At 47.1% G+C, this 13,214-nt stretch overlaps 1 protein-coding gene across 7 annotated transcripts in view; it reads right to left on the reverse strand.

Moving 5' to 3' along the window:
* The window catches only part of CCDC88C (coiled-coil domain containing 88C), a 143,566-nt gene extending 137,770 nt beyond the window's left edge, over positions 1-5,796 (reverse strand). For 6 of the 7 annotated variants that reach the window (XM_055556493.1, XM_055556494.1, XM_055556492.1 and 3 more), the window contains exons 1-2: positions 5,535-5,796; positions 4,667-4,767 (exon numbers count right to left, since the gene is read on the reverse strand). In XM_055556493.1, coding sequence (XP_055412468.1) covers positions 4,667-4,767; positions 5,535-5,594 — 161 coding nt within the window. In that variant the 5' untranslated portion in view covers positions 5,595-5,796. Of the gene's footprint in view, positions 1-4,666; positions 4,768-5,095; positions 5,272-5,534 lie in introns of those variants that run through there. The other variant, XM_055556495.1, reaches the window with a different exon arrangement.
* Between the last annotated feature and the right edge of the window lie 7,418 nt (positions 5,797-13,214).

The following is a 13,214-nucleotide window of genomic DNA, read 5'->3' on the forward strand; positions in this document are numbered from 1 at the left end:
AAAATGGGAACATAACTCCTCTTCTGGCACTCTAAGGAAAAAACTTATCCTTCAAATGCTTTTTATTTTTCTTTTCTCCTGAGAAAAGCACTTTTTAAAAGATTTACTTAATTTTAATTGGAGGATAATTGCTTTACAATGATGTGTTGGTTTCTGTCATACAGCAACATGAATCAGCCGTAGGTACGCATATGTCCCCTCCCTCATGAACCTCCCACCCACCTCCCATCCCATCCCACCCCTCTAGGTTGTCCCAGAGCACCAGGCTGAGCTCCCTGTGTCATACAGCAAATTCCCAGTGGCTATCTATTTTACATATGGTAATGTATATGTGTCAATGCTACACTCTAATTCGTCCCAACCTTTCCTTCCCTTACATAAGGTAATGTGTATGTTTCAATGCTGCTCTCTCAATTCATCGCACTGTCTCCACCCTGCCCAACCCGGCTCCCGCTGTGTCCACAAGTCCATTATCTATGTCTCTGTCTCTATTGCTGCCCCACATATAGGGTCATCAGAACCATTTTTCTAGATTCCATATATATGCATTAATATACAATACTCCAAATGCTTTTTAGAAGCTTAAACTCTTCCATTGGCCTGCAGATATTTCCAACTTCTGAATAATGAATATATTATTCGTAATTCTGCAGCTAGCACAAGGGGTTAGAAAGGAGTCTGAACAAAGCAAATAGTATTGGATTTAATGTAGGCCTTGCCCAGGTACAAGCTTTCAGTCCCAGTTTCCAACTGCACTCAACAGTCACTGCATCAACTCAGGTGTCCACTCTCATGTGGACAGATGCACACCAGCTCACACAGGTGTCCGCACACATAAAGCCAGCTTCAGGCCTCACTAACAATAATGATGACTGACGTGATTGACATTTGTTGGGCATTTCCTATACATGCATAATCATATTAATCTTCCCCAAATCTATAAAATACCATCCCGCTTATTACAGATCAGGATATTCAGGCTTAGAGAGTTTAAGTAATTTGCCCAACGTAACAGAACCAGTATAACAGAGGGAAGATTTGAATTTGTCTGCCTGATGCTAGAGTCAGAGCTCTCTTTTTTTTTATTTTCTTTCGGGCTTCCCTGATAGTTCAGTGGGTAAAGAACCTGCCTGCAATGCAGGAGACCCCAGTTCGATTCCTGGATTGGGAAGATCCCCTGAATAAAGGATAGTCTACTCACTCCAGTATTCTTGGGTTTCCCTTGTGACTCAGCTGATAAAGAATCTGCCTCCAATGTGGGAGACCTGGGTTCAATCCCTGGGTTGGGAAGATCCCCTGGAGAAGCGAAGGGTACCCACTCCAGTATTCTGGCCTGGAGAATGGGGTCGTAGAGAGTCAGACAGGACTGAGCGACTTTCACTTTAAAGTCTTTATTGAATGTGTTACAGTACTGCATCTGTTTTATGTTTTGGCTTTTTGGCTGTAAGACATGTGGGATCTCAGCTCCCTGACCAAGAATCGAACCTGCACTCCCGGCACTGGAAGGCAAAGTCTCAACCACTGGACCACCAGGGAAGTCCCTGGAGTCAGAGCTCTTAATTTTCCTATGAGACTGTGAAAAGCATGTCCACAGTGAATTAGACATCTTGTTTTCCTCCTGGGGACCAGTAGGTACCCAGGGAAAGTGCATCCACAGAGGAGCTATTCAGCAAGTTTTCCCAAGCCGCTCTATCCATACCACTCAGTGCCTCACTTCATTCAGGAATTCTCCTGGACCTGGGCCTCCCCTGAAAGCTGAGCCCACAGGGCTTTCCTGCTTTCAGGCACTCATGTCACCGAGAGGCCTGGCGAGAGACTACCACTCCAGCCTTCTTCCGTTCCTGGAGACAATGCCCAGGTACAGTCACATGACCCCCAGCCAGCCTCCATATGGCTCTCAAGTGTTAGGTAACACACCTCTTGTCTGAGCTCTGGCAACACATGAGCACATTGCTCTCTGCAATTTTCTCAGCTCCTACCAACCTGGAGAGAATTTATCAAAATAGGCGAACTGCACACAGTAGGGGCTACCAGCATGGGAGATAAGGCACAACAGCCTTATCGCTTACCCACTAGTTAGCCTGACACTTGGCAGAAGTGAAAACAGACTTGGCTTAAGTACAGTGTTAGATGTGGGGCGAGGATGTGAGTCCCAGAGTCCAGTTTTGCCCTCCATCTCATTAGGAGAGGGCTAAGACTTAAGAATTATTAAGAGACTAAGAACATAGGGGGAAAGTAGACTGGGAAAAAAAAAACACTTCTAAGCAGTGATGCAAATCCTTTCTGGATTAAGAAGGGAGACACGTAACTACGTAACTGACACCAACACTTCCTAAGCGGCAGGCACTGTGTTAACTGCTAATACAGCACTCACTCCATCCTCACAACCATCTCTTAAGGGAGGTACTTTCCTGCCCATTTTACAAATGAGGAAACTGACATGGTAGTGATGTGCCCAGCAGCACAGGGCTTGCATGAGACCTAGGGTTTGAAGGTTACACAGGCTTTGAAGGTTACACAAGCAGGTTACACAGGCTTTTGACACTAGGGCTAAAACTTGCTTTTTAAATTGAGGTCCTTTTTACACAGGGTGAAATGCATGTATCTTAAGTCACAGCTTGATGAGGTTTGAAAACTGAAATATACTCCAGTCAATACATGGACCATTTCTACCGCCCTTAGAAGTTCCCCTGTGGACCTCCCTGGTGGCCCAGTGGCTAAGACTCCATGCTCCCGATGCAGGGGGCTCGGGTTCGACCCCTGGGTCAGGGAACTAGATCTCACATGCCACAACCAAGACCTGGACCAGCTAGCCAAATAAATAAATAAATATTAAAGAAAAAAAGTTCCCTTGTGCCCCCTTTCCGATCAACCCCTACCTACTTCCAAGAGCAAACAATACTGATCTGTCACCTGGAGCAGGGTTATTTCAATCACCCACTCAGTAAACCGCAGGCAAGTGGCACCTCTCCCTCCTTATGTCCTTCTAGAAAGCCACCCAGCTTCCCCACTGCTCTCTTTCTTGGTGCCTAAATCTAGCCAGAGGACCCAGAACCATTGCTTGAGGCCTGAGAAGCTGCAAACATATCAGTTCTCACTTGCAGGACCATTACCTTGGCACATCACAGAGGAGAAAGTAACACTGAAAATGGTCAAGGGGAAGGGAGAAGCCCTTCACACTGCATTCAGCTTCGGGGCCAAGTGTGAACAAGTGATGAGCTGGCATTTCTCAAAGGAATGGGCCAACAGGCTTTCCTGATTTACAAGCAAGTGGTAAACGCTTCAGGAATTCCAAAGGTCAGGGAAGAAAGAGAAACAGTCCCAGGGCTTTTGTTCTCCCCTTGCCTGGGTGTAAAACTCTGAATGAAAAAGCCGGGGATACTGCTGGTTTTTTTAATTAAACAGGACAGGTTGAAATTTCACTGGTTGTTGCACCAACTGGAATCCAGCAATTTTGGGGGGTCTAACAGGATGAAGAGGGGAAATAGTTGCCAGAACTTGAATGTGCCATGAGACAACCCCAGGAAAACTCCTTCTTGTGAACCAAGAAGTGCTGCCAAGCTGACAAGAGATTCGTCATTTTAGAATCTAATCAAACTCAAGACAGGTAACATTGGTAGTGTCTTAAAAAACATTAAAACTGAGATGTCTCTGCCACAGCATGACATCAAGTAACTTATTACGCCACAGAAGCAATGACCTCAGGAAATTGTTTAAAATAGATCTTTGTAGGTAGATCTATTTAAACCTCTTTCGGAATATACCAAAGCTGACTGCTCCTCCTCCCACAAGTGCCACAAATGCAGCTGATTCTCATCAGCTAATGAGTTCCTGGCTCAAGATGACAACTTGCTTAGCTGCAGGTGAGTAGGTGAGCACAAGGGCCTGATCCACGGAGAACATTTGCTCCAAGTGCCTGTGAATCATACAGACACTTAGTTCCAATATGTTCCCTGCACTTTCTGAGTTAAAAACAGAACGCAGTGGCAGAAGCCAACACCTACATGTGGCAGGCTGTCAATCAGACAGGCGCTGCAGAATGCAGCAACAGGAAAGGATGTGGTCAAACATGCTAGCAGGTGTAACCTCCACCAAAACTCCGTTTAAACCCACGGCTCAAGACAAAGAGCACCAAAGCATTCTGGCTCCCCAGGCCTCTCCCAACACAGTGACTTTTCAATCCAGTTTATAAGAAGGAACTTAACCAATTGCACTTGCTCTGGGGCAACTGGAAACACAAGATTAAAGGGAGGCAGAAACACAGGAGTCCTGACCTCGAACGAAACTTTATAGTCACTCACGGATGCTCTGGTCCCACCCGACACTTCCTGTAACCAAACACTCTCCGTTACAGCTCCTTGCCCCCCAAAATAAGGTTGTTTTTCTTTTTTTTTCTGTGTCATTGTCATATAACATGTAAGTCCCTGAGTTCCAAGTCAATTGCAACATGTGGATGACAGTCACTCAATTTCAAATTCCTTTCACCAAACATCTGACCAAACTACTGTCCTGGAGTTCTTCACACCCAACAAACCAGGAAAAGACACCATTAATACCGAAATACCAGTGGGCCCATATGCAGAGAACATTGCAACTTCACATTCTACAAACTTAAATTCGACTTTCCAAGGCATCATTCCTTCCTTTCTCCCGGAAGGTAACTCACATTTGCAACATGATTTGGTTCAGAAAGATGCCATCCGCTAAATCCATGTACATGGTCAGGTTGTCCTGGTTGCCGCTTCCGAATGGGCCAAAAGTTTTCACCTGCGGGGAGGGGAACGCAGAGAGTAAGGCAGTAAAAGTCACCCCTACGCGCTCAGTCTAAAGCTCTCCAGGTGGGCAGAGCCCCTGGGGGCAGAAGGGAGTCACCCACGGCCACCCATACTTCCACAGCACCCTTCTCCCGGGCCTCGATCCCCCTCCCCGTGCCAGGCAACGGAAGCGAGACAGCAGAAAGAAAACTTCCTCGCCACTTTTCTGCGGCGTCTCAGAGCGGAAAGAAAATAAACTAAAGGGGACTTTTCAATAAATTTCTCACGTCTCAGATCTATTGGAAATCACAGCGCCCACCCTAGCCTGTACACGTTCTTACTCGAAACCCCCTAATCTCCACTGCCCTCCACCCGTTGGTCTCAGGGGTTCAGAAACTACACGAGGATATCTTAGGGGAGTGGGTCCTTTTTCCAAGCGGTCAAGCCATGCGCCCAGGGTGACCACTAGGACCCTGTCGCTCCAGGGCCGCCGGCCCAACGCCCAGGCGGGAACAGGTGTACCCACTCAGCACCCCCGCCCGGCCGAGAGCGAGGCGGGGTCCTGCACCCTGCGCGCCGTCTCCAGAGTTGGAAATAACCCCACACCCCGGGACACTGACCCCGACCCTGGCTGGGGGTGGGGGGCGGAGGGCACTTGATGAATCCTCTGGGTCCAAAGGCTACCCGGGGCCCCAGCTGGGTCGGGTTTAACTGCGATCGCCAGCGGGCGGGAGAGGAGCCGGTGCCCCAACAATGGGGCGGGGAGCCAGGCACACTTACCCAGGTCACCAACGGGCTCTGCAGGAAGAGCTCCATGAGCTCCGAGACCGTCACGTCCATGCTGAGGCTGCGCCCGCCGGCTCCGCGCCCCGCGTCCCCGTCCCCCGCGCCGAGGCACAAAGCGGCTCTGGCAGCGAGCAACCGGCGCGGGGCTGCGGCGGCTCGCGCCCGGGAGACAAAGGCGGGGCGCGAGCCCACGTTCCGCGGCTTCGGCGGCCCCGCGCCCCGCCCGGGGCTGGGGGAAGGGGAGGGCCCGCCGCTCGGGGAGGAACAATGCGGGCGGCAGCCCCGCCCCTTGGCGGCCCTGGGCGATCGGCGCGCCGCCTCGCGGTGCTGGTGCAGGGAGTCCCGGCGCGGGCGCGGCGGCGCGGGGGCGCCGGGAGGGGGCAGCGGCTCGCACGTGTGCAGGGGGAGGAGGTGTCCCGGCCGCCCGCACGTGGGGCTGCCGCCGCGTGCAGATGCAGAGAGCGCTGCCTAGGCGGGCTTGGGGCCCCAACACGTGGCTCCTAGCTGAGCGCGTGCGTCGGCCACCCGGCCCCGGCGCTCCGTGCGGGCCCGAGCGCAAAAGAAAGTGGGTCCCAGCCTCTGCCTCCCCGGGTGCGCGCGTGGGAGACCGAGGGGGAGCGGGGTGCGCTGCCCACCCATGTCGATTCGGGCACACCGCACGCTGGAGGCCCAGCGGAGCCCACCACCGCCAGGCTGGCGGCCCCCAAGCAGGTGCAGCCCATCGGCCGCGTGGAGCCTCCCAGGTGCCGCCGAGGCCCCGCTCGGCTCCGTGGCGACAGGCCCAAGCCCGCCAGCCTCAGGAGCTGGGGTCGGCCTCGTGGGCAGGTGGGGCGCAGGCCCGGAAGTCAGAGGAGGAAAGTTGGTGTTGAGTTTAAGCCGTAGGAGCGCGACCTCTTGCGCCCCACCGTGCCACCTCCCAGGCTGCTAGCCTTTTAGAAGTTCCCGCAGAAAAACGCGTGTTGTGGCCGCCCCGACCTGGACCCGCCCCAACTGGGACACCCCCTCCCTCCAACCCCAACACCACCGCCGCTTTGCCAAGAGTGAAGCCACATTCCGGATTCCTACTTGGAGGACGTAGCGGCAGCTTGGTGGTAGGCGACAGGAAAGAGGACAAGTGCCCCAACTGGATGAAAAGCCAGCCCTGGGCCCAGACCCACACCTCCCTGCTGAGACAGCTGCGGTGGATCGGGCGGTCTCTGCCACCTCACTTTGGGCCGGTAATAATTTCACACTACGATTCAGTCATTGTTCAAAACATTTTACACAGTTAAACTAGTCGAATCCTCAAGAGTTTCCCAGGTGAGCCCACCGGTGCAGTATTGACCTGAAAGCCCCTAGCATAATTGGTGGCGAGTATACAGTAGGCGCTAAATGGCTGCTGGTTGGTTTGCATGTGAAAGTTGACTCTGTCAAGCGTTGGGGCTGCGACATCTGCCGGTGAAGTGTGGAATTGCAGCCGAGTTCTGTGATACTCGAGCGGGTGACGGGGTGAGATTGTGGCCCTGCCAGGCTCCTCTGTCCATGGAAATTCCCAAGAATACTGGAGTTGGTTGCGTTTCCTCCTTCAGGGGATCTTTCTGACCCAGGGATGGAACCCGGGTCTCCTGCTTTGGCAGGCAGATATTATACCACTGAGCCACCCGGGGAAGCCAGCCAAGTCGACTAGGGGATCCCTAAAAAGAAGTGCCGAATTCAGGATGATGGAAGGGAAAATGGGAGACTGAAGAAGAACTAAAATTTCGAGTTTATGTGGTTTTCTTGTGTGCCAGAAATTCATAATTCCTAATTGCCTATATCATGAAATCAGTTGGAAAATAGATAAAATATGTATTTATGTCCACCTCCGTTTAAAAGGCCCCTGTTCTGTGCGGCTGGGATTTTTTTTTTTTTTTTCATGTTGATCCCAACTATTCTGGAAAGACAAGGAGGCGATCTTTAAAATTATTAGCTAAGCATAGTCTTTCACACTAGGAAATACATTGGACAAATGCTTTTCTGACATTTGTCCCTGCGGACATTGACACCTCCTGGGCCATAAATATGTCAGGAATTTCTGTTTGGGGGTCAGTTAGCTGCTGTGTTGGTTCATTGTCATTGACATATCCGCAGTTCATTGGCTCAAGCCCATTTTGTTCCGCTGGGAACGAGCTGACTGAGCATCCTTGCTCCCTGGTGAGGCAGGGTGTCAGGTCAACTGGATGGTGCCCAGGTTGCAGGAGTGGAAGGCTTCACAGGGTTGGATGAGCTGGACAAGGCCCTTCCTAGAAATCCTCTCACTCCATAAAATCAGAATGAGTTTCCTGTATGACTTTACAGGGTAATTTTGAAGTTCGGCTGATGGGGTGTAAAAAGGTCCATAAAGGAGTCTCCCTCACTGTCTCCGCCTCATCTGTTGCCACTGCCCCGAACCCTGCCCCGGTCTGCCATTATTTTAATAAGAATTGTTTCCCCCGTGTCTCCATCGAGTTGGCCATAAATTTCAGGAAGCAAACACACAGACCGTCTATTAACCACTAAACAGTAACCCTCCGTCCCCTGTCCATCCAGACCAACCCTTGGATTTCACTCTTATCTGAGACTTAACTGCTGCTGCTGCTAAGTCGCTTCAGTCATGTCCGACTCTGTGTGACCCAACGGACGGCAGCCCACCAGGCTCCCCCATCCCTGGGATTCTCCAAGCAAGAACACTGGAGTGGGTTGCCATTTTTGTCTCCAATGCATGAAAGTGAAGTAGTGTCTGACTCTTAGCGACCCTAGGTACTGCAGCCTACCAGGCTCCTCCGTGCATGGGATTTTCCAGGCAAGAGTACTGGAGTCGTTTGCCGTTGTCTTCTCCGGAGACTTAACTATTTATTTACAATTTTTTTCTTTTTCTTTTTCTGCATGAAAAGTAATTGCTTTGTGCATTGCTTCCTAGACAGAAGCAGTACTTTAATTATGTTGTTCATTCTGATAAAGAAATTTTCTCCCTTTCTCAGAAAATCCTGGCTCAGCTGTGTAATCTAATGGCATCTCTGTAATTTGATAGGAGTTCTAAATAATTCGTACAACTTTAAGGAGCTGGGGGGGAGTGGCTATTTGTTAATGTCTTTGTGATTAACTTGTTATAAGGAGCGTGTGTTAATTTCGTAATTAAATGTTTGTGTTAAAATACACATAACATAAAATTTACCATCTTAACATTTTTAAGTGTACAGTTCAATAGTATTAAGTACAGTCACTTTGTTGTGCCACCATCCATCCCCGTAATTCTTTTCATCTTGTAAATCTGACACTACCTATAACTTTCCATTTTCCCCTGCTCTAGCCCCTGGCAAACCTAATTCTATTTTCTGTCTTTCTTATTTTGACTACTCTAAGTGGAATCAGACAGTATTTGTCTTTTTGTGACCCGCTTATTTCACTCAGCATCATGTCCTTAAGATTCATCCCTATTATAGCATATTACAGAAGAGCTTTCCTTTTTTAAAGCTGAATAATACTCCTGTTGGTACTTGTTGAATTTTGCTTATCCATTCGTCAGTGGCTGGACACTTGGGTTGCTTCTGTGTTTTCGCTATTGTGAATAATGCCGCTGTGAATATGGGTGTATAGGTATCTCTGTAAGACCCTGCTCTTGATTCTTTTGGATGCATAGCCGGAAGTGGGATTGCTGCATCATTTTCTTCATCTATATTATGTTGGAACCTCTGTACTGTTTTGCACAGTGGCTCTACCAGGTTACAGTCCCACGAACTGTGCACGAGGATCCTTTTCTTCACATCTTTGCCACCGTTTGTTATCTCTCATCTTTCTAAGTTTCACCATTCTAACAGGTGTGATGTGATCACTTGGGTTTTTTATTTCCTTTTCCCTAATGATGATAGTGATGTTGACCATCTTTTCATGTACCTGTTGGCTATTCATATATCTTCTTTGGAAAAATGTCTGTTCAAGTCCTTTGCCCATTTTTAAAATCCTGTGAGTTGTGTGAGTTTATATATATATATATATATGGTTTTAACCCCATTATCAGATATATCATTAGCAAGTATTTTCTCCCATTCTATAGGTTGCCTTTCATCTTGTTGATTTTTTTTACTGTGCCAAACCTTTTTAGCCTGAATTTTACTTTTATGTTGCCTTTGCTTTTGGTATCAGATCTAGAAAATCATGGCCAAGATTGATGTCAAGCACCATACATGGCAACATTTTCTTCTGAGAATCTTTTTGTTTTCAGGTGTTACATTCAACTAAATCTATTCTGAGTTAATCTGTGTGGATGGTGTAAGATAGGAATTTAGTTTCATTCTTTTGCATGTAGCTGTACAGTTTTCCCGACACCATTTATTGAAGAGGCTGTCCTTTCCTCATTGCATATTTTTGGCTCCTTTGTCATAAAATAATTGACCATATGTGGGTGGGTTTATTTCTGGACTCTCTGTTCTTTTGCATTGACATGTGATGTTTTTATTCAATACCATTCTATTTTGATTACTACAGCATTGTCATATAGTTTTAAATCTGGAAGCATCATGCCTCCAGCTCTGTTGTTCTTTCTCAAGATTGCTTTAACTATTCATGGTCTTCCTAGTTTCATATAAATTTTAGAAACTTTCCTATTTCTGTGGAAAGTGCCTTTGGAATTTTGACAGAGGTTCCATTCAGTCTGTTAATTGCTTTGGGTAGTTTGGACATTTAAACAATATTAAATCTTCCAGTCCATGAATATGGACTCTCTTTCCATTATATTTGTATCTTTGATTTCCCTCATCAATGTCTTAATAGTTTTCAGCGTATAGGTCTTTCACTTCCTTGGTTAAATTTATTCCTAAGTATTTTTTTTGTTTGCAGTTTTAAATGGGATTATTTCCTTAATTTACCTTTCTGATAGTTATTGAAGTGTCGAAACGCAATAATTTTTATTTATTCTGTGTCCTGCAACTTTACTGAATTTATTTATTATTTTAATACTTTTTTGGTGGGATCTTTTGGATTTTCTATGTATGTCATCTGCCAACAGTAATGGTTTTACTTCTTCCTTTCTGATTTGGATACCTTTTATTTATTTTTCTCGCCTAATTGTCCTGGCTAGGACTTCTAATACCATGTTGGAAAAAAGTGGTGAGCAAAGGCGTCTTTATCTCCATGCTCATCTTAGGGGGAAAGCTTTCAGCTTTTCACCACTGAGTATGATGTTAGTTGTGGCCTTGTCATTGGGCTCGGTCGAGTCTGATTCTTTGCAACCCCGTGGGCTGTAGCCTGCCAGGCTTCTCTGTCCATGGGATTTCCCGGCGAGAATACTGGAGTGGGTTGCCATTTCCTCCTCCAGGGTATCTTGCTCACCCAAGGATCTCTTCTGTCTCCCGCGTTGGCAGGCAGATTCTTTCCCACTAGCGCCACCGGGAAGCCCGGCCTTGTCATAGATGGCCTTTATTATGTTGAGAGATATTTCCTCTCTACCCACTTTGTTGAGAGTGTTTTCATAAACAGATGTTGAATTTTGTCAAATGCTTTTTCTGCGCATATGATTTTGATCCTTCATTTTGTTAATGATTTGTTAATTGATTTGCAGACCGTGAACAGTGATTGTGTCCCTGGAATGACCCCACTCAGTAATGGATATGATCCTTCCTTTGTTTTCTTGTGAGAATTCCATGGTTTTAGCTCTTACACTGAAGGCTTCAATCCAGTATGAGTAAATTTGTGTGTGAGGTGAGGCACAGTTTCATTCTTTAGCACGTGGCTATGTGTCATTTCAGCACCATTTGTTGAAAAGACTCTCCTTTCCCATTGAGTGATCTTGATGTCTGTATTAATCAAGGTTCTTCAGAGATCCAAACCAATAAGATGTGTGTGTGTCTACTTATGTCTATCTGTAGTATATAGACAGACAAGGTGGGGAGAGAGAAAGGGAGAGAGAGATTTAAGGAATCGGCACATGCAGTTTGGGGGCTGGCAAGCCCAAATCTTCAGGGCAGGCCCGCAGACTTGAGACTCAAAAGAGCGTTGATGTGGCCGCTCGGGTCCCAAGACAGACTGGAGGCAGAACTCCCTCTTCCTTGGAGGACCTCAGTCTGTTCTCTTCAGGGCTTCAACTCATTGGATGAATCCCTCCCACATTGTAGAAGGTAATCTGCTTTACTCAGAGTCAACTGATTTAAATATTAATCTCATCTAAAAAATACCTTTACAGCAACATTCAGACATTTCATGAAATCTGAGTACCTTGGCCTAGCTCAGTTGATGCATACAATTAACCATCACAAATGCAACCCTTATCACCTTGGTGCCCAGACACATCTCCTTAAACCATACTTGATCTCTGAATAAAGCCAATACCTAACATGCTAACAGTCACTCTGCATACAATCAAAAATGTACTGTTTCCACAGAAGAGGATGCAAAATTCTTGGGTGATATTCACTCTTCTCCTTGAAATCCTGTAACTTAAATACTATGATGCAAAAACAAAAAAACAAAAAAAAACTATGATGCAGTTAACACTTAAAAGTCAGAATATCTTCTGTGATAAGGGAATAACAAAAGGGAAAACACAGATAGTTGTGACATATACACACACACACAGACACACACAAACATATTGTTGTTCAGTCGCTCAGTCATGTCCACCTCTTTGCCACCACATGGACCGCGTGCAGCACGCCAGGCTTCCCTGTCTTCCACTGTCTCCCAGAGTTTGCTCAAGCTCATGTCCATTGAGTCAGTGATGCCATCCAACCATCTCAGTCTCTGTTGTCCCTTTCTCCTTCTGCCTTCAATCTTTCCTAGCATCAGAGTCTTTTCCAATGAGTCGGCTCTTTGCATCAGTTAGCCAGTACACACACACACACACAGACACACACACACCAACACACATATATCTATCTATATATATGTGTATATTATATATATGTGTGTGTGTATACACACAAATGTATATACACACAAACATACACATACACATGGACACACACCTAACAAAATAAGGAAGGAGTAAATACTCATGGCTGTTACTGTCCTTATTTTTGTAACTGATCACATGGTCACAGCTGGTGTTTATGACTAGCTTCTTCCAGTACCCACTGCATATACCTTTTGCTGTCAGCAAGTGCCTCGTATGGCCGTGGCTCTTGGCCTTCGTTAGTTGGGTGAAGCGACTCACACCTTCATTCCTGAAGGATCCAGGCCTTGAGAAGTCTTGCTTGAATTGCGTGCTAGTACTTTTCCATCAGCTTTCATCACAGGGCAAGTAATACGACTAAGAGGTGCCCTAAGGGTTCTCCTCTATTCCAGATACCCTCTTCCTAACTTCCATTGTGGACAGATAATCCAGTTTCTCCCAGATAGTCAGGTTCAATCACCCCAGTCAGCACAAAACTTCTTTCTTTACCTGTTGATCCAGAGGCATGAAGAGCCCAAAGTGGCCGAGTGGCAGGCTTAACAGTTTAATGGACTCCTCCTTCCTTTGAAACTAAGACCTAGCCGAGCATAAGGTTTTAGGGACAAGAAACAAAATTTTGCGGGTGAGTCACTAGGAGTAATAGTGGTGCCACTCCCGTCTCCAGCCCTTGATTGCTGGAGCCTTGAATCCTGGCTGTTGGAGAAACAGCAAGCATTCAGACTCAGAACATGTGTAGCTGTCTAGAGACCTTTGCCCGACCCCTACATGGTACTGCTACCTAGCTGATGCTG

Source organism: Bubalus kerabau, chromosome 19 (genome assembly GCF_029407905.1).
Source record: "Bubalus kerabau isolate K-KA32 ecotype Philippines breed swamp buffalo chromosome 19, PCC_UOA_SB_1v2, whole genome shotgun sequence".
NCBI classification, from domain to species: domain Eukaryota; kingdom Metazoa; phylum Chordata; class Mammalia; order Artiodactyla; family Bovidae; genus Bubalus; species Bubalus kerabau.